We start from the raw sequence: 21,917 nt of genomic DNA, 5'->3' as shown, positions 1-21,917 counted from the left end.
CCGCTCTTGCGGCTCCATCCTGCACTCCACCCTGGCTATACAGTGCTTACCCCTGCCCTATCTGCTTCCTCCCCTCCCCCACCATTTAAAAACAAGAGAAAAATATAAAGGGGTAATGAGGTGAACCTTTGAGGCAGAAGGGGTACACTTGTTAAAAAAGGTTGAAAACCTCTGCCATAGTACATTGATAAAACCACAGCACCAACAAGCTGGTAGGCACTCAAAGAGGGGAACACTTGTTTTAAATGGCTTTCCTGAAAATTCACTGATTAGCAATTCACAAAAACTTGATATCATTTTTCCCTGCTGAAAAAAACATTAATTAGATCAAGGACATAAAAGGAAGAACATGGAGCCACTAGAACAGGTCCCATCTCCTTAAAATGCATGCATATTTTTTTTCTTACCAACTGTCCTTTATCTAAACTTCAGGTTTTCTTACCTCTCCTTACTCTGAGGGTGGTGAGAGAATCAATGACAGAAAGAGAGAATGACCGATGCTCCTCATGCTTTAACAAGGGTCACATTAAAGAGTGTATGAGTTGGTGGACTGACACACTTTTATCTGATGGTCCAAAACAGTTAGCCTTGGTGCAAAAGCTACTGGGTTTTTTTGAGAACAAGCACAAAGGACACATCAGTGGAGGGAAAGGGATTCCATTTAATGTTATGGTTAGCTGAGATTAATAAGTAAACGGATACACTTTGTTACTTGCTGACTGAGTAAATTTCTGTACATTAGCATTTACAGTTACTGAGTAAAATTGTAAAATTTAATTTAGTGAGAGCATTTGGAGCCTCTATATAGCTCTTTAAAGTTATTAAATCTAAATAAGCAATTAAAAAGATTGGAACTGGAATGTACTGACTAAAGACAGTGTAATGCTTAGCCCAAGTTTAAAAAAAACCCCCTGTAATCTTCCTATGATTTTAATTTGTTCACTAATATTATTTAGTTCTTTTCACTCTTACCCATCTTCTGGTTTACAGTTCCAGTCAAATCTGAACATAAGGGTCCAGGCAGCTGTTAATAGGCCTTTTATGAAAATCAAGATTGTTTCTTAAATGAAACAAGGTTATTCTAATGGATACACATCTTATTTTCTCTAAGGAAGTATGTCTCCATTTCTTCCCACTGGGGAATTAAATAAAAGTTTAATTTAACAAAATATTCAGAGGAAGAATACTAAAAGATCCCACCTAATTTGCATCCATAATTGATGCTTGTTGATTTTTTGGATCAGATAATTGAGGTTTCCATAAGTCTACAAAACAAATAACGTGTAGAGAAAGTGTATGCAAGTAAATTAGCAATAATGTTTTATAACAAGGTGATGTATTAAATTTTTAAATCTATATGAAGCTTGTCCAATCCAATTCTATACTTATTCTCATTTTCACAAGACTCAGTTGCAGCTCTGCAGTTCAGGTTCTTATTTGAAATCAAAAGATTCAATCACATTCACCATTATACAAAAGCCATCAGCCTTTTCTGCGTATTCCCAAGGAAACACTGCAGTGAAGTAGACTAACAAGGGAATTCCTTATTGTACATTGCCCTATGAAACCTGAACAGCTGTCTGTCAACAAAAGCAGTCCCACACCACTGCCTCTGAAAAAGTCAGTCATTTTTACCTTTCCTAATTAATTCTTTAGCTAGTAAATTTCCATGAAGCCTCAGGACTATGCACAAGAAACATGAGACACATTTAAAGAGATTCCTCTCAACCTTCCTACATAGGGCATATTCCAGAGAAACATACACTACATGGGTAGTGTAAGGTGTCTGAATCTGCAATCACATACATTTAGGTCATTAAACACTGGATCTCCATATAAAGAAGAAAAATGTAGGGCTAGCTTTAAAAAAAAAAAAAAGAGAGACCTAAAATACCTAGTTTTCAAAAGTCATTTTTTCCACCCCACAAACTTCTGAAATATCATGATACAGACACCAAGGAAGACAGTGATACGCCTAATCCATGTTAGCTTGAAGACGAATATATTTTCAATCTTTAGTTTGATCTAAAAGGCTGTATTTTATTCATGGCTTGGGAGAAAAAGAAGGGGAAGATTTGTGCTGCAGGGCAGTAGGACTTGAGAGAAAATATCGTATTACAGGGCATGTCCTGCATTCCTAGTACTTCTTGTTGGCACAATACATACCAAAACCAAGTAGGTCAATACAAGATGGTTTGTCCTGACTTTAAGTAGGAAAAGGTGCTTTCATTCTGATACTGAAATCCATCCATCTACTTGTTGTGTAGCATCTGAGAGTGGCATCCATCCTGGCTCATCTTTAAGGTCATGGCCAAGGTGCCACGACAGCAGCAACCACATTAAATACACTGGGTAAAATACATGGAGCAAAAGCACTAGACCCCTCTCAAACAAAGCAAATTCTGTAGAATTATGTGATTTCTGGAAAAGGAAATGCTTACAAATGACATTTCCGAGCAATAGGAGATCCTGGTCTCCAATTAAGCCAATACTATAAAGTGGCAATATTCCCAATTCAGCCAGAATTTCACCTCAAGACTACAACCAGTGAGAACATTCTGTACATTATAAAACTTATCTCTGTTGCAAAACATAGCAATTCACAGTTCAGCTAGTCTGCAGCAGACCTAACAAGACTTTCAAATGCACACACAAAAAAAGATTTAAAAAGACGTATAACATTAGCTGTCAGTTGCTGCAGTCTCTTACAAGTGACAGGTTTTATTTAGTTTGGATAATCCAAAATGCAAATACAGAAAGAATATGACATGCATAACAATTCATAAAAAAGAAAATGAAAGAGTCTGAAAGGAATTTTAATATGCAACTTGTAATATGTTTTAAAACTTACAGATTTGAGATCAATAGTTTAGACTAGGGTGGGCAAAATACAGCCTGTGGACTGGAAGCAGCCTGCAGTAGGTGTCTCAGTCCTACTTGGCCCAGGCGCTGCACACAGTGGGGCTGCAGTTGAGCTGCCTTTCTAGGCAGCTCAGGCAGTGGCAGCTCCTTCCAGCTGCTGCTGCCACTGGGCCCAGCTCTGTGGTACTAGTGGGGACCCACATACACAGCCCCAACCCCAGCCCGCCCCGTGCCTGTTCCAGACCTGGCCCAAGGGAGCAAACCAGAACCTGTGTATGCAGCCTCAACCCTGGCCTGCCCCTTGACTGCTTCAGATTCACCTGCCCGTGTTAAGCAGGGCAGGAGCAGAGCAGAAGCTGCTGCTTGGCATGGGCAAAAAGTGGCTCTTCCTATTCGCCACTGCTGAACCCTTCTTGCTGCAGCCCCCCACCCCCCAGAGCCCATGCCCAGATTATGGCTCCTCTGCACAGGCACCACAGCCCCTCTGGACAGCCTAGAGGCAGAGGTAACAGTGGCAGAGTGGTGCCACAGGGCAGTCCGGGCACAGGCTCTGAGCAACAGTAGCAAGAAGCGTCTGGAAGCAGTGAGGGGGAGGAGGCACTTCTCCCTCGTGCCTAGCAATAGCTTCTGCCCAGCCGCTGCTGCTCAGTGTGGGCAGGCAGTCTGGAGTAGGTGAGGGGTAGGCCTGGTTCGGAGCTGTGCGCATGGGTTCCAATTGATGTGGAGCTGGTCCGCTCTGCCGGGCTGAGTACAGAGCAAGCACAGGGCGGGTCAGGCTGTGCGCACAGGTTTGGATTGGAGCCACAGGGCAAGTCTGGAGCAGGTATAAGGCAGGCCAGGGTCAGGGCTGGAGCTGTGCGCTGTTGGCAGTGGCAGGGAGGGGCTGCAACTCTTGCAGGTTCTGGGCTGTTGCTGGGGGGGAAGGGGGGCAGCAGTTCTGACCAGCCCATGGAAGCTCCCCAGAACTGTATGTGGCCCACAAGTCCAAATAATTGCCTGCCTCTGGTTTAAAGCCACCCTGTAATACCAGCCAAGGGTCTATTAAATCCTACTGGATGCAGGCACTGCATATTGTCTGCTGTGAATTTTGCAGAGCATCAGCAAGACAAAACACTTAGGGCATTTGTACACATGCATGTACCGCAGCAGCAGGCACTTTGAAAAGCACCCAGCAGTGCAGTGTGTGCAGTTGTATAAGTGGCAAAATGCATGTCAGAGCTAAGAAAGTGGCAGCAGCACACATTTGAACTAAAACAGAGATGCTTTATTTCAAAAGCGCACCATCATTTTCTGCGCGCCAATCATTTCGCCAATTATAAAAAACATGCACATGGCACAGCACAGTTCGCATCAGCTCCAAAGCTGCAGATCGTGGGACAAAACATATGTGTATAAATGCCCTTGGACTGGATCTACAGGAGAAGAACACCTATTTCTTCACTTAAAAGGTATTTCATCACTAAACATGCTCCACTGTTTACACCAAGATTACTTGGTCGAATGACTAAGAAAAACCAATAAACTATGCATGAAAGATGAGATTAGAGTATGAAACCAAAGGTCATGGGAAATATGCTGGCCAAGAAATCACTTTAAAAGAAGTTTGGTACAATAATGAGGTTTTAACCCGTTACTTTAAAAACCATGTCTCCCTTTTAATATTTTCTATTCACTACTATTTTTTTTGCATCATACATCGCTAAAAACAGAACCAAATCAAAAAAACTTTGTTTACAGTTTACCTACTACTCTGAATGCATATTGACGTGACAGACCCTAAGGCCAGGGTGGGCAATTATTTGGGTTGAAGGGATATTTAGGGAGTCTTCATGAGCTGTTGTGGGGGGGGAGGGGAAGGTTGGGGGGCAGGGAGGCTGCTGACACAGCCCACAACTCTTCACCAAAACTCCTTAAGTGGCCCAGCCGGACAGGGTACGCTTGGTCAGACAGATGGGATGGGGCTGTGGATGGGCAAGGAACAGTATCCAGGAACAGGATAGGAAGGTGAGGCCAGGGCTGGGGCCCAAGGCAGAGATACAATCCACTTCCCATACAACAGACTGTGACTGGCCCAACCCAGGGGGGAAGTGGAGCATATGCCCATGACCCAGACCCCTCTGCCTGTGACCCAGCACAGATGCACATGGGCAGCCCCAGTACAATGTAGCTGCAGAGCAGCACAGCGCAACCCAGTAGGGTAGGGCGGCCCTGATGGATTGTGACCAGATTACACCACTCCACACTGCCAGGCCGTGCCACTCTACAGCCATGCTGTACTGGGGCTGCTCATGCATATCTGTTCTGGGACAGGGGACAGGTCACAGGCATATGCTCTGCCCCCCTCCTATCTGAGGCCAGTCACAATCTGTTGTACAGGGAGCAGATTGTTGCTCTGCCCCAGACCCTAGCCCTGCTCCATCGCCATCTTGCAATCCTAATCTTGGTCCTAGCCCTGCAAGCCAGTCCCAGATGCCACTCCCTGCTCACCTGTCCCACACCCGGATGCTGCTCCCTGACCCACTTCCACAGCCCCATCCTATCTGCATGGCCAGGTGCTCCCTGCCCGTGGGGTCTCAAGCCAGTCTTTGTGGTCTCCTGCACCCACCTGCTCCATCCAACACTCCCAACAGTGGGTGCAGAACAGACTGGCTGGGATGCCCTGGCAGCAGGGTCAGATGCAGCAGAGGTAGCAACAGTAGTGGCAGCAGCAGCCAGAAGGAGCCATCTCTGCCAAGGCTGTCAGGCAACAGAGTCTGGCTGGTGCACTGCTCTAGCCCCATTGCATGCCCAGGGGCAGCAGGATTGGCTGCACGTGCCATGGCCTGGGCTGCTCTCCAAGCCTGGGCCAGGTGGGGTCAAGGGACCCACCGCAAGCCAAATAAAGTCTCTTGGCATGCCCTATGTAGCCTGTAGACAGCCTACCCCTACTGTCAATGTAACCTGAAAATTTAACATTACAGATTTGATTGTAAATCTTTCAGCTGTTCTTTTTTGTGACAAGTAGCATAAAAATTCATTGTGGAAGACCTACAGGGAAGTGATCAATAAAATACATGATGTATCATTTTGTTCTTTAGACATTTACTTTGAGATTCTATGACTGAAAAGAGTAACACGTAAGAATAACAAGCATCTCCAAATCTGACAAGGAATCTGTAACACCTGGAAGAAAAAAATCCTCAAGAAACTATGATCCCATATTATTCTGGACATCACTATTGTGAGAGAGAGAAGGAGCCAGCAGGCTCCAAGGCTCCCGGGCTAAGCGGAGGGTCAGCGGCCCCAGGTCCGCTGCTCGGCAGAAATTCTCCTTAGCTAGGTGTGCTGGGAAGGGAGGGGCCGACATTTCCCCTGCCGGTATAAAGGAGAGACCGGGACCAGAAAGTGGCAGCAACGCAAAACCGGAAAGAGGAGGAGGAGGAGGTGGAGCACGCCAGAGCAGACTGCAGGGAACGCTGAAAGCCACGTGGAACGCTGGTAGGAGCCTCTGGCAGAGAGCAAACCCCAGCGGGGTTTGTCGTGTTTGTTTTGATTTACATTTCTTTTGTGGATTATCTGAGCGGAACTGAGGATACATGGCCGGACCAACCGGTTGGCCACCATCCAGTGGAACGGGCAAGGGTGTAAGGGTGGCGGAGCCCTCAAACTCGGGACCTTGCGAGACGCCCGGGAGACTCATAATTGGACTACATGCTGAAGACATCTGAACCAACTCCGTCAAGATCAAGTCGTGGCAGGCGAAACGTACGCGTGTGAGACCCCAATTATAGGTGATGACACCCTAGGCAACTGGCAGGTGGCATCTGTTAGGTCCACAGGGGACGGCGATACCTGACAACTATATAGACCTAAACATGTGAAGGATTATGGGAGTGTTGCAGCAATGTTGTAGCCATGATGATCTAGGAACTATGTGAGGCAAGAATTTTTGTGAATGATATCTTTTATTGGACCAACTGCCTGGCTAGAATAGACTTAGACAAGCTTTTGAGTATCACAATACCCTTCCCTCAAGTCTCTCAAGGATTATGGGGAATTTTATAGTAGTAATAGATTTTCCCTATGGCTCAGACTGGAAATCTGTACTCAGAAAGGGTAAAGGGCTTCAACTGCAATAAGTATAAGCAGCTCAGGCTGCAAAATGACTTGGAACAAAGTACTGAAAAAAAGCAAAGTTTCAAAAATAATTAGTTTTGCATGCCAGCAATTCCTATCCTCAAACAGGAAGGTACAATATGTTCCACATTAGCAATATGTTGCTTTGTCACATACTATTAATTCCTTGTAATAGAAAGGTTTGCTGTATTGTTTAGTTGGGAGGAAAGAAATTTGAAGACGACATTAAACACAGTGCACATAAGACTAATGCATCAATGAAGCTGGGTAACAGGTTAGGCATCCAAAAATAAGTGTTGAACAAGTATAGAAGAGAAGGTGGCTCCAGTTCTAGACCAGCATTCCCCTGTTGTAGCCAGCTGCCAGACTAGTGGCAGGCATGAACGATGAATGCCTTCAGAGGCTGGGGGGGCACGGTGACCACCCACTGGCAGTGGCAGTGTGGTGGGGGGAGGGGCGAGCACCAACCTCCTGCAGGGGCCACCAGCAGTGCTTCTTTCAGTGGGTGCACCATCAATCACAGGGGGTGCACATGCACCCACGTGCACCTGCTACACATTGCCAATGGTGGCAGGAATGGTAGAAATTTTAGAAGATGTCTATTTTGACAAGAGGAAGAGATTCAATTCGCTGATGATACTTTATTCCCAATACAAAATGCAAAACAACTCCACTCTGCTTCTGGGGCAATATTTCATATAGATCTATGGGTCACCAGTAAAATTGAAATAAATGTGAAGTACTGTTCGTGTCTACAATAACATTTACTCCTTGATTTTGGAAGGTCACATTCTGCCCTAGCTAGGACCTAAGCTGCAACCAGACACCTAATAGGCATTATCTGGATAAGGAAGGGGGCAAGCTAAGGGAGGAGATAAAAAAAAAAAAAAAAAGACAGTCAGAGAGGTTTAGTTGAGTCTGAATGAATTCAAGTCAGCAGGGCTGGATGAGCTTTATCCCAAGGTCCTAAGGAAACTTGCAGAGGAAATCTCAGAGTCCTTGGTAACAATCATCATGAAGCCATGGGGGACAGGCCAAGTACCAGAGGACTGGAAAACTGGAAATGTAGTGCCCCTCTTCAAAAAAGGGCAAGGAGAAGGACCTGGGGAACTACAGGCTGATTAGCCTCACTTTAGTACCTGGGATGTTACTGAAGCACATCCTAAGGAAAGTCATTTGCAAGCATGTGGAGGAAGAAAGGCTAATTGCAAGCAGCCAGCTTGGATTTATGAAAAACAAATCATGTCAGACAAACCTGATTGCCTCCTCTGACAAAAGTAACTACTTGGGTGGATGAAGGTAATGCTGTAGATATAGTGTACCTGGACTGCAGCAAGGCTTCTGACAAGGTCCCACACCACCTTTTCATAAACAAATTATGGAAATGTGGGCTGGACAAAATTACTACAAGATGGATAGATAGCTGGTTCAATAGCCACAAGCAAAGGATAATTTTTAATGTGCCCATGTCAGAATGGCAAGAAGCTTTGAGTGGAATTTCACAGGGGTCTGTCCTGTGCCCAGTACTGTTCAACATCTTTATCAACAATTTGGATGCTGGCATGGAAAACTTCTTAAGCAAATCTGCAGATGACAGAACTGGGAAGGACTGCAAACATGCTGGAGGATGCGAGAGCAATTCAGAAGGATCTCAACCAAGTGCAAAGTTGGGCTACAGCTAACAGGATGAAGTTTAATAATATGGACAAATATACGGTGCTACACCTCAGGAACAATAATCAAAAACACAAATATAAAATGGGTGACACAGGGCTGGGTGGCAGCACTATAGGAAAGGACTTGAGAGCCTCAGTAGACCAGAGACTATGAGAGTCTACAATGTGATGCAGCCGCACAAAAGGTAAAAGGCAAAAGCAGTTTTGGGCTGCATTGATAGACGTATTAGGTGAGAGACAAAGAAGGTGATAGTGCCTCTGCTCAGCACTGTTTAGCAGTGATCTGGAATACTGTGCACAGTTCTGGGCCCCACATTTTAAAAAGGCCAGAGAAATTAGAGAGGGTCCAGAGACAGGCAAAGGTGATCAAGGGCTTGGAAGGCAAGTTATAGGAAAAGAGGCTGAAAAACCTTGCAGAAATGGCACTTAAGAGACATAACAGCAGTCTTTAAATAGTTGGCTACCATAAAGAAGAGGGAAAGCACCTTTTCTCTCTTGCTGCAGAGAGGACGACACAGATGAATGGCTTGAAGTTGCAGCAAAATAATTTTAGACTGGATATCCAGAAAAAGTCTTCATTGTTAGAATAGTGAGGCAGTGGAATAGACTGTATAGGGAAGTTGTGGACTCTCCATCACTGGAGATAGTCAAAATGAGGTTGGACAGCCACTGGTTGGGGATAATCTGTGTTCTACCATGAGTATTTCTAGGCATTGCTGGTTGCCCATCCTGCCCCGTTTTTTCTGCTACATGTGTCAGGGTGCTTAAGCCTCCCTCAGAGGCACTGGGTGTTGGCTACAGCCAAGGCTAAGAACTTTGACTGGCATGTGCTAATGCTCCTGCTGGGAACAAAGCCAGAGGTTCCTGGTCTTCCCCGTCTGCTCAGGGTCAAACCAATAGCCATATTTGGGGTCAGGAAGGAGTTTTACTCCATAGTCAGACTGGTATGGACTGAGGGGGTTTTAGCCATCCTCTGTCTGGAATGTGACTGGCAAAAAGGACATGTGGCCCTATATCTGGGATCTCGTGAGAATATACTGACAACATTTCATAGAAGCAGGACACTGGCTGCCATGGTTCCTCTGCTTTATCTGTGGCAGGTTAGGGTGTTAGATCTGTATTGTGTCAGGGTTGATGGTAGTCTTAGGTAGAATTTAGATTAAGGTTTGTATAGGATAGTTTGGATAAGGATGATCCTGCCACAGACAGGGGGGTGGACTAGATAACCTCTGGATGTCCCTTCCAACCCTACTTCTCTATGATTATAACCTTACTTAAATCAACAGATAAAACCAGGTAGAATTTGGCCTCTTAATTACCCTTTAGTTCTCTGCTATTATGATACAATAAGGAAAATTTTTAAAGTTATGTTAGGCTTGAAAAATGTGTATAATTAAAACAATCCCAAACCTTAAGTTTAATTGAAAGAGAGACTCTTTACATAATGAAAATATTCATCCACACTGTCATCCCCTCAACCAACCATAGAAACAAAACAACCTACAGAGGCCTCATTAACTACCCACCTCCCCATATTCCTAGCATCACCCTCCTCTTACTGGAATGATGACTTCCTTAACAACCAAGCTACAGTTCAGTCAGGGTACTCACAGAGGTAGCAAGTACCCTGGCTATACCCCGCCAGGGCTAAGGAAGCAGCTTGTCTCCCAAGGAAGTCCAGGCTGTAAACAAAATTCTCCCTGGTAACAAGAGCTCTACCCCAAAGTTTACAATGCCTTTTACATTCCCGTTTAAGATAACAAAACATATGTTCCTCCCACCACAAAGGACAGTTATTACACAGCCCACAGGTGTGGCACGTCTGTTCTTTCACTTGACAGGTAGTTTGTTATCCCAGTCCTCATGGCAACATTAACTGTTTCTACTATGGGTTTCTGGTGCCTCAGTGGTTACCATCACCAGCAGAGCAGATATATCTACCATCACTTCACATGACACTTAATGCCTGCAAGTCTCAATGTTTTCTCTTCCTCTACTGGAAGATTTTAAGCTGTCCATTAGTGTTTATTACCTAGCTGATGGAGCCCACCTTGTAGAAGGCCCTTTCTATAGTTACTGCAAGCTACCATATTCTGTTATTACCAGAGAAAACCAACTGGCTTAGAGTTTCTTGATCAACAGTATTTAAAAATTATTCAAATCTGAAAAGTTAAATTGAAATATAACACCCAATTAGAGAACCTCTAATTAATCACATTGTTTGCCATCTTGGATATTGCTTTTATAAGTGACAAAGGAGGCTTAGAAAGTCTTAATTAAAAGCATACTCCAGGTGGCTCATAATTGTACAAATTCAGTTCTCAACTTCTGTGTTGACTTGCAGTTTAGCAAGTGCATGTTATTTGCACGTATACATAGCAGGCACTTATTACCAAACTCTAAGCTACTAATGGCAGTTCCACATGCAAGCTAGGCACACAGCTGCATAGATGGGTCGCATAGCCAGTCCCATAAAATTATGGGCAATACACAGATCAAGATAAGCTCTGGAGCTGCCCCCATGCCTTCATAAGCTGGAAACAGTAGTGGCATAAATTCCTCCTTCCAGTGCCAGTGCGAGACACCTACAGGGGAGAGGTGAACAGGGAGCAGCTGACACTGTCCTCAGCTAAATCTGGGGACCCACACAGGGAGCAACTCCGGGGTTCCACCTGCACCTGGATCAGCTAGGGACAGCAGTAGCAGAAAGGTGGTGTCCACGCAGTTGCTGCTGCCCCCTGGAGATCCATCCATTAGGTTACCTGATTAAAAGGGTATTCAATAGCACACTGAGAACATGAAGTCTCAAAACTTTGCATTTTGGACAGGCTTGTGATGTGGTTATTGGAACTTCAGAGAATGTAGCAAGGGGATTTCTTATAAGCTACCTACCAAGATTAAGACCACATACCCAAATCCAACTGACAAAAAATTGTGCCAGACAAGGAAAACACTTCCTTTATGGGGACAGAGCAAGTAGAACAGCATTAACTTTGGTACGAAAGATTGGCAGCATCAGGATTCAGGACAAACAGCTTCTGCTAGCTAACAGACGCATTTTACATTTTTGAAAAGCTGCAATCTCTGCTTCCCACTAATCTGTGCTGTTCAGTAGAAAAGGCTGTAGTTGATAGGATAAACTGCACATGCTCCCAGGGATGACACATAGGGGGTGCATGTGCACCCCCTGAGTGTGGTGGAACACCCCCTACAAAAATGTGATGGTGTCTGCAGGTGGTCGCCGACCCCTGGTTGGTGCTCACCACCCTCCCTTCCCCACCCTGCTGCCAACAGGCCTGCGGCATCTGTGGGAGCTCCCCCACTTACCGCCAGCACTGTGCCCCTCCCCCTCTGTTGTTCATGCATGCTTCCATCCCCATTATGGTGCCATAATGCAGTAGCTAACTCTAGTTAGTAGAGCATTAAATATTCCATACAGCTGTTTACACTGCCAAACAATTCCATGCAAGCTTTCTATGGAGCAGAGGCCTAGAAACAGTGCTTTAAGGCAGGGTGGGCACAATATGGCCCACATCCTACCCACAAAGCCATCCTATCTAGCCCACGGGGCCCCTAAAAAAATTTAGAAAATAAATATTTATCTGTCCTTGGTTCCTGTCAAAAATGACAGGAGCAGCAGGACTCAAGGGAAGCCCTGGCAGGCTCCTGCAACAGCAGGGCCCACCCAGCCCCACACCCACAGCTGGAAGCCCCAGCAGGGGCTGGGACCATGTGGCTGAACCAGTGCCAGAAACCTGGGTAAGGAGGGAGGGGGAAAAAAGGGGAGGACCCCGGGCAGGGAAGAAGCCTGGGAAAAAGCAGCCCCTCCGTCCCATGGCCAGCACTCCCTGCTGCAACCACTCGCAGCTGTCCCAAGCAGGTACAGGCAACCCCAGGCAGGCCGCAAGTGGCTGCAGCACTGGGCGTCAGCCACAGGGCAGGCGAGGGGCAACTTTTCTCCCCCATGCTCAGCATCAGCTTGTAACCCACCCCTACTGCCAGCCTGGGCCCTGTGCCAGTTCCGGGCTCGCCCATAGGGGCTGCACGCGGCAGCAGTAGCTGCTTGGCATGGAGGAAAGCGGCCTCGCCACACTGGGCAGCATTTGCCACCGCTGTCCCTGTGCTGCCCAGAGCGCAAGCTCTGGTTGGGCAGCAGCAGCAAACACTGCCTGGTGCAGCAAGCAGAGGGGCCACTTTCCTCCACACCAAGCCACTGCTGCTGCCATAGAACAGCCCCGATGGGCAAGTCCGGAGCTGGCACAGGGCCCCAACTGGCAGCGGGGGTGGGTTACAAGTTGGCTGACCACTCAATTAGTGCTGTCACCTTGCACAGAAGCAGGGTCAGCAACCCAAAGCCCACAGGCCAGATTTGGCCCAGAGCCACTGGACCTCACCTGGAGCCAGAGGGCTTCAGCAGCATTTGCCTGGGAAAGCAAGTGGAGGTGTGGCCCTTGCCCACACCATGCTGGGCTAGCTGGCAGAGTTCCCCTTGCCATGCTATGGCCAGATGGTTGGGAGAAGGTGGCAGTAGTGACCAGGTTCCAGTGCCAAATCACCTTGGATCCAAGTTAGGTCATTCTGGGCAGCCATCAGAAAGCATTGGCACCTGCTGAGCTAAAGAATTCAGGTTTGTTCACACATCCAGCAATATACAAACAAGTTCCCCAACAAAAGCATCTGGCTCCCTGACTTTTGGTTAGACATTAGGAGGATGCTTTTTAACTGGCGTACATGCAATAATATAGGAACCTTTTTGTGAATCAAGTATGGAGAGGAGGGGGAGGCTGAAACAGATAAAGGCCTCTGCTCTGGGTAGGATAAAGAACAGAACAATATGGCTGTTACATTGCACCCGATTCCTTATTTTGGTCTTCAGCTTGGTTGCTTGCAACAATCACATTGATGGAACAGTCCTAAGAGGTCTGGTGTCCCATCTAAAACCAGACTTCAAGGCCGTTATCAACTGAACCAATCATCATTATGATAATTGTGCTTTGTAAGCACAAAGAGATGGCAAAGTGGGATACTAGCTGGGTTCTTGGGAACTTGTGGAAATTGCAAGCAATTGCCATCCCCAATCCATTCAGCCTCTGCAGTCTATAAAGTTAGGTATTTATTACTTTGCTCGGCTTTGACTTAAACAAATAGGACAAACAAATGCTCTTCAGTTCAGTTCAGTCCTCCTTCCTAGGCATGGCCACTCCTTTCTTCCTTTCAACCATTTCCAGATGTTGAAGGGGGGCATGCACCACCAGTTCTTTGTAAACAAGTGAGCTGCCCACCTCAAACTGCTCTAGTCACTATATCCCTTCCCAGCTAGACAGAAAGGGATAAACCAGCAGCATACTTGAGATGTTGCACTCTGAAGAAAAAAGTATCATGTTAATGGTTTCACTTAACATTCCAGAATAAAACTAGCAAAACTGTCAAAGCTCTTAACTTCAGTTTCCATGACAATACTGATTCTCCATTGATTAGAGGATCTCATGGCCCTCACAAAAGCCTCAGAGCTTTCCTAGGGAGTTTCTGGCTTGACTCAGACAAGCCCATTTTTGCATCTGATCTTCAGATATAGTAAAATGAGTATCAATTAAGAGCTGGCACTGTCCAAGTGGTGCCTTGAGTTTTAAAAAGTTAAGAACCAGTGCTTTCAAACCATCTCTCTGGTTTATACTTAGGGTTTAACTCAGCCCTAGCTCTTTCAAATCTCATAGTATCTGATGAAGTGAACTTGGGCCCTGCCTCCTGCCTCACTTTCAGATTTCCTTTTCCTTCAGTCAAGCTTTATTCTTTTAGATCAGTGATTCTCAACAAGGTACTGTGGCACCCTGGGACGATTTGAGATCCTTGAAAGGGCACTGTACAATGCCACACAATGTTTGCTCTGTTAAGTGAGCTAACATGATTTACAAGCTAAATCCAAAGATTACAGAATCTAAGGTGAAAAATGTTTTTAACACTAGTTGTAGTCTTTCAGAGGCCTTTGCAACAGAACTCCTCTAGTATTTTTCTGTAGTAAAATGAGCATCAATTAAGAGCTGGCACTTTCCAAGGGGTGCCTTGAGTTTTAAAAGGTTAAGAGCCAATGCTTTCAAACTATTTCTCTGGTTTATACTTAGGGTTTAATAGACACTGAAGAGTTCTGGAATGCAGGTACCGTACTTTTCAAGCACTGGCTCAATGCAAAATAATAAAACTTCATCCTCTCTCCACTCTGGTCTTCAAGAAAGGAAGCTACTGTACCCGAAGTTTGATTCAGATTACTGTATTTCCCTGAATCCAAAATTACTTTGAATTTAAGATGATCCCCCAATTATTAGATTCTATACATGGAAAATTATAATTAGTGGAATAATCACCTTAAATTCATCCCTCTTAAAACTGTGGTAAGAAAATCAGTGGCAGATGGAAAGAGGCCATACCCCTGGCCCCTTACCTTCCCTGCCTTCCTCCCTGCCACTTGACCCCTACCTGTGGTCTTCCTGCCACTTGCCCCTCCTCCCACCACCTGCCCCTGCTCATGCTTCTCTCTCCATGACCCTGCCTGGCAACTGATGCCTACCCCTCTCAACCCTTGCTCCTCCATACCTGTGCCTGGCCCTACACCCATGCTCTCTCTCCCCTGTCACCTGTCCCCCACCATCTGTACCCTCTCCCCACAATTTATCTTCTGCTGCTCTGCTGTACTCCAGCTCCAAGGCAAAAAGAGTGGTGGCATCCCTTCCCAGCCCACCCATGCAGAAGCAGCAGTGACAGCTCTGGGTCTGGCTGGGTAGGGGCTGGAGCTGGAAGAAAGGGCTATGGCAGGGGAAAAGGCTGTGTTGTCTTCCCAACAAGCTACACAGGTAGGTTTTCTTCACAATCCCTTAGTAGCAAGCCCCCCCACTTCCCTCCCACCCCCAACTGCATGGATCACTTGGCCCAGGGAAGCTGGCAGCTTAACACCGGCTTCAGCTTCAAGCCCCCATCATGTTGTTTGTATGTGAGTAAATATGCTATATCCTACAGTTTAAGAATGCACACAACCATCTAGGTTGCAAACCTAAGCATTTTGCAGTTGTTTTGTGGAAAGCCTAAATTTGTCTGACTGCAATTAGAACCGAATGAAAAACTCGTTCCCAGACCTCCCAATTCTTATCTACTTTGACCAACAAAAATAAAAAATAACCTAATAATGAAGGCACCGAACAATAAATATTATTAAAATTCTCTGCACATACTCATAGGAAGCCAAATGACATATATAAAAAAATTACAACTGTAGGACTGTAATCATCTGAAATACCAAAAATTAGGGTGAAGACATTATTTCTGCATTACTCTCATATCCCACCACATGGACATGCCCCACTGAAAGCCTTAACCTTAACATTCCTTAAACATTTAGAAAAGCTTTACACTATAAAGCAGTCATGCTAAAAAAAAATTAAGCTCACTTACACAGGTTACTTTCCGGTAAATCTGAGCAGCATTCTGACATTCTGAATAGGGATATTCTGAGGTAGCCATTTCCAACATGCACATTCCAAAAGCATATACGTCAACTGATTCATCATAGTGTTCTTCATACATTTCTGGGGCCATAAATTCTGGAGTACCTAGGAAAAAATGAAAGAATTCACAGCAGGCAAAAATATTACACAGTCTCCTGATCTGTAAAAATGTGCTTAATACAGCTATGTCCGAGTACATACAAAACATCAAAACTGACCAATATATATTCATGCCTTCTCTATCCCCACTCTGTCAAATAGAAAAGAAGAAAACTAAGACATCTATCTCTTGCTTCATCTGCAATAATGGGGAGGTGGCAGGCACATGTATAAGATTTCTAGAAGTACACAGAAAAACCTTAAAATAAAAAACAATCAATATTTGTGGGGGAGGGCAATCCTGCAAAGTAGTTTATCTTCTTCTCTCCCCCAACTTATTTAGTTTGAATGGAAGGGGATCTCTGGCTTTGACAATGTAAGCAGTAACAAAGCCGTAATTATTCAGGAGATTCTATTTTGGCAAGATGGGTGGTAGGCAGTAAAAGTCTCTCTCAAAGCCAGGCTGACAAATACTAGCATTAACCACCATATGAGTGATAGAAATCAAAGGTCATCTTCACTAGGATTAAGGATATCAGAAATCAGATAATGTGATAAATAAGCTCCATTCTTACTGCCTAACAATTAGGAGGGGAAAAAAGCAGCTTTATGACAAATAGCTACTTACAATACCTTCAGAGTTTCCCTTACCTATGCAGAATCGCAGACACGCAAGCAACAGTGACATCAGTGCTACAGAACACCACCCACACATTTAGTCACAACACTTGTTTAGCTCTTGTCACAGAACCTCTGAATAGCAATTACTTTGAACAGTATGGTCTACAGAGCTGAACCGTTGGCACTGTTGCTTGCATCAAACAATTTATGCAAAGTACATTATGTCATGTAATGGTTTATGCTAGGGAAATCAGTTTATACTATCATCGTCTTATCAAGTAACGGCAGAAAGTGTCAGAGAAGATCATGCTCTCAGCTGGCCTGTCCTTTTCTTTCCGAGATTAAAGCAAATTAGTTAGAGAGGGTATCTTGAAGGATGGAAGGAGGAATACTTTCCACCATTTAGAATATTAGTTCAAAGGTTAAGAAATGAACCTTTGTCTTCTCTGGCTAAATTACACTTAGAGCAAACAAAAACTTTAATTTTGAAAAGGACTCCTAATGGTGGACTAGTCTTAAATAGGCAGTTTCTAGGTTAACATCCAAGCTCACCTACTTCCTCAGTTTTGTCTTTGTTGGCAGCTCTGGCCAGATCTATACTAGAAACTTTTCCCAGTATAGCAATGTTAATGAGGTATGCAGTTTTTTCTGTTACAACACTTCTAGGCCAGTAAAAGCCATGATGAAGTTATATCAGCATAGAATTACTTCTGCTTTCTAGCTTACTTTGACTGGAAAATGCAAGGGAGACATGTATCTCACTCTTACCAGAGTAAACATTGCAAGTAAAAACATTTTAGCTAGGGACAGAAGTTACACAAACCAGTTTAAGTGATCAGAAACTGATTCAAGCCTGTAACAGAACAAAAGTTCAGTGCACATAAACCAGTTTCAAAATGGCTGAAACTGGTTTAAGATAAATCTGGTTGAATGTACCATTAGACTCAACTGATTTAGGTCAAACCAGCTGATGAAATTTCTGACCCAGACCCCTTCCTGGTTCAAGTTAAATCATAGTCCCCCAGCATCCTTTCCAGCCCTGGGCTGGGCCAGGCTGTGCTCCAGGGTTAACCTAATCCTTCTGCTCCTTAGCCAGGACAGTGCTGACAAAGGGGCGGGGATGGGAGACCTGGTTGGGGACTGCAACCAGTTCTGCCTGGGGGAGAAGGGGCAGCCCTGCCAGACTTTTCCCCACTGCAGTGAAGGGGCGGGGACTGTTGGCAGGCAAGATCAGGCAGAAGGGAGGGAGGCAGGGTTTAAACCCCCTCTCCCACCAGGATGGGAGCCCAGTCTGCTTGGCAGGAAGCTGGCAGAAGACCAGCAGACTCTGCCTTCTCCCACCTCTGCCAGCGACTGAAGCAAACAGTTGATAAGGGGAGGGTAATTCTCCTCAGCTCCCCCCAGGCTATGGGGAAAGGGGAAGAGGCTGGGAAACAAGGGCAGCAGGGACCAGTCTTCTTCCACCTGTGAGCATAGCATTACTTTTCAGCTCCATGTTCTTGGGGACCCCTGACACAGAACACAGCCTGTCTGACTCGCAAAGAATCCCCCCCCCCCACCTAAACAAAATGGATTAAGATGCAGTGGGAGACCCACCTAAACCCCTCCAGATAAGGGTGACAAGAGTAAAACAACTGCACTAGGTCTCACTTGCATCCAAGATGGAACCAGATGACAACTCATACATGGGAGATGGAGAACAGAATGCCCAAAGCAGAGACTGCAGTGAATTTTGGAATCAGAGAAGCAGGGGAGCGCTGCAGGATGGGGAATCTGTGCTCCAAATGCTAATCAACCCACATTTACACACACCCAGCTCAGCATTTATCAGACCAGTTTTAATCTGGATTTACAAAGGACTTTTCCTCCCCCCCACTTCCCCCCCCGACACACACCTCTAAGCAGAAGTAAAGTTTAATAGGCATCTCGGGCCGTACATTCCCCAGTCCCACTATGGGAGGCCTAATTAAGGTTAATTGGCTAAAACTCAGTTGGACAGATTAGGGAATGCTGAGGCAAAGAGACCGAGTCCGAGAGGGTATGGGCAACATTTGAACAATGGTAAAGGGTTCATCGCAGCATCCAGCCCGTTGGAGCCCTGACCACAAGTGTTGTCATACTTTTCCCGGGATGACTGGCGGAAGTCCTACCCCCCGCAAAGGTTATGAACGCTCCAATAATTGCCTTAAGTCTCTTAAGATCTGGAAAAGTCATGCTAAGCTGAGGCTTGTTCACAAGTAAAAATCCAAAACCCTGATGCTGCAAGCTATCTGTTGTTTCTGAAGAAACCATGAGATATCCCATGAGTATATCTGCAATCCACAGGAATTTCAAGCTGGCTCCTAAGTGTCTGGTTACTCCCTAACCTTATGTTTTCCTGATTATCAATCAGTTTTTTTTGAGATGTTCCAAACCAGATAACCCCTTGTCAAGAGAAAAGACAATGATTTACACTATTGAGAATGCTTGAAAGAAGCTGAACTGAGGGTAAAAAAATCTAAAAAAAAGCAGCAAAGTGTGCGTGTGCTTCAAGAGAAGTCTCTCACACCACCCGCTGTTCTTCTTGGGACACTGGAAAAAACAGATAGTCTCCCTTCAAGAATCGTGCTGAGAACTTTAACCTAACAGCTTTGCAACCCGAGTGTCTTGGACTGGTGAGATCCCAGCACACTCCCTCTCTCTCTTTTCTTTTTTCTCTCTAGGCATAGATTTCTGACCCTGAACAGTATTATCATAGAATCATAGAAGTAGGGTCGGAAGGGACCTTGTAGATCTTCAAGTCCGACCCCCAGCCTAGGCAGGAGAAAAACAGCTTGAGCTAAGCTTCCCCAAATACTTAGTGAAACGAGGTAATACTGTAACTGTTTGTTTTCCCTTTGCATGTCTATTACTACTAGCGCCATTATATATTTCATATACTTAGCAATAAATAACTTTTATAGGTCAAACTGGCAGTAATTGGATATATTTCTCCTTCTCTACTTCACCTTCGCCCACTTGCTCTGCAGCAATGCTTCTTTTACCTAAGCTAAAGATCTCTATGAAGCCCCAAAATACTGTGGGATCTGCTCATCAAGGAGGCTAAAGATTGGGATGTGCTGAGTTTAAAACACGTAAGAGGATCAAGCTTGTATGGGCTGATTGACCCAGTGTGGTTCAGACGTGCCCTAATGAACTGAATACTGGCCCACGAGGGTGTCATCTGGACTCCCAACAGGATTCAGAGGTATTCTGTTTACCTGTGTGCTTGTGTCTGACTGCAGTTTATTGTTGCTCTGATGAACTGATTCTTGGCATATGAGGGTGTCAGGCCGTCCAGGCTGATCAACCCGGCCAGGTCAGGTGTGTCGTGTTAATCTGTGTGTGTATGACTGATTTGGTGACTGGAGGAACCCAGCCCCATCGAAACTGAGTCCTGCAAGATAGTTCCATTGGGGGTGAGGACTTGCAGAAGGGAGATATACAGCTCTGTATAGAAACACAAGTAACACAAACAGCACATTGACAGAATTACCAAGACCCTAGAAACGTATCCCTAACAAATGAGCACACCCCAAAGTGAAGGCAAATCTGGTAACAATAGGGCCAACCCTGCAGGCCCACACAGAGGTGGGAGGCAGCGGCAAAGATCTGGCACAATGAATACATTTATGTGCTGGAGACAGACCTAAGGGAACAGGAGAGGTTCCCAGACTGCTTGGCCTGTTTTGACCAAGGAAAGTAGAGAACTACATTTACATTATAAAGTAGAACCTGTAAAAAAAAAAAAAAAAGTGGGAGACTGGAATACCTATGCAGAGACAAAAGACACTGAATACACAAGAGTCCTGCCAAAGATGCTACAGGTGATGAGCATACTAATATCAAGGCACCCAAGGGGGAAAGGGGTGCAAGTATGCCTGTAAAAACCCAAGTTGAGATGTGGCTTGTGGGATCTCCACTCCAACACCTAAGACCACCTACTGATTCCCCAAGGACTGTCTAAATGCCTGGCTGTAGGGAAACACTCTGCTCTCAGGATTATATAAGACTTACACAAGGATCGCTCTAGTCTTTTTGCTTTATTACCTTCCATTTTAAGTTAGAACACGGTAAAACACAGTGAGAGCACACACAGCTTAGTCCATCTTAGCTCAGGTGAGGATTTCTGGTGGCTGTTTGTTGTCTGCTTGGGTTGCAAATCCCTGTGTTCAATACATGCTCACTTCAGAGAAAAGACTATTGTTTAAGCTTTTATGAATTCAATGCCACTACCCCTCCCCAGCAGGGCTGTCCTATCCACCTCAAGTGGGGAGGTAGAAGTCAAGAGAGGGCAGAAGCCTAGCAGGCACTGCCCCACCCCACCCCCCGGCAGACCCGGGCTGAGGTCCCATGTGGGCCAGGGAGGAGATTTAAACCCCCACCCTCCCACCTGCTAGCCTTGGGCTGGGGCCTGGCCACTAGCATTACCATATGTCCTCTTTTTGAGCCCTCTGATCTGTCTGGGTGGGGTTTTTTTTTTTTTTAAATCTGAGATGTCCAGGATTTTGCTTTGCTCTGCTGGAGGGAGCAGGGGGAGGGCAATCAGAGGCAGCAGGGAGCAGACTTATCTACCTACAGCTGCAGAGGTACATGCAGAGACCCACTTGGTGCCCCATGCTGCTTCTGATTGCCCTCCCCTTGCTTCTACCAGCGCAGCAAAGCAAAATCCTGGACATTTGGTCAGGGCACAGGGGGCAAAGGCTGGGGCTGTGACAAGGCAGGAGAGGTGGGGGGTTGCCTGCCCCTCCAGCATGGGAAAAGGGTGTGGGGGGAGGGCCCTCTGAAGGCAATGGGGAATTCTGTGGCTGGGCCAGTGCCTGTGCTCACAGAGGCTGAGCAACCAGGAGATGGTGCCCAGGGTTCGGGACACATGGCCAGGCTGCCTGACATGGCAACCCCAAAGCAGGGTAGGGGGTACCACAAGTCTCCACTCCTCTTCCCTCCAGCCTGCACTGGAGCCAAACACACTCTATCGCCACCTGCAAGAATTGGATCCACCACGCTCTGGCCCGATCAGGACAGGAACAGC

General features: G+C 45.7%; 1 protein-coding gene across 1 annotated transcript in view; it reads right to left on the bottom strand.

Moving 5' to 3' along the window:
• WNK2 (WNK lysine deficient protein kinase 2) overlaps window positions 1–21,917 on the bottom strand; it is a gene marked incomplete at its 5' end in the record, with an annotated part of 206,484 nt that overhangs the window by 113,154 nt on the left and 71,413 nt on the right. Inside the window, one exon of the mRNA XM_019537018.1 lies at window positions 16,095–16,252. Within this exon, the coding sequence (XP_019392563.1) occupies window positions 16,095–16,252 (158 nt within the window). The remainder of the gene's footprint in view (window positions 1–16,094; window positions 16,253–21,917) is intronic.

The sequence above is a fragment of the Crocodylus porosus genome, unplaced genomic scaffold, assembly GCF_001723895.1.
Source record: "Crocodylus porosus isolate Cpor-Errol unplaced genomic scaffold, CroPor_comp1, whole genome shotgun sequence".
NCBI lineage: Eukaryota > Metazoa > Chordata > Crocodylia > Crocodylidae > Crocodylus > Crocodylus porosus.
This window is presented reverse-complemented; position numbering and strand designations above follow the sequence as displayed.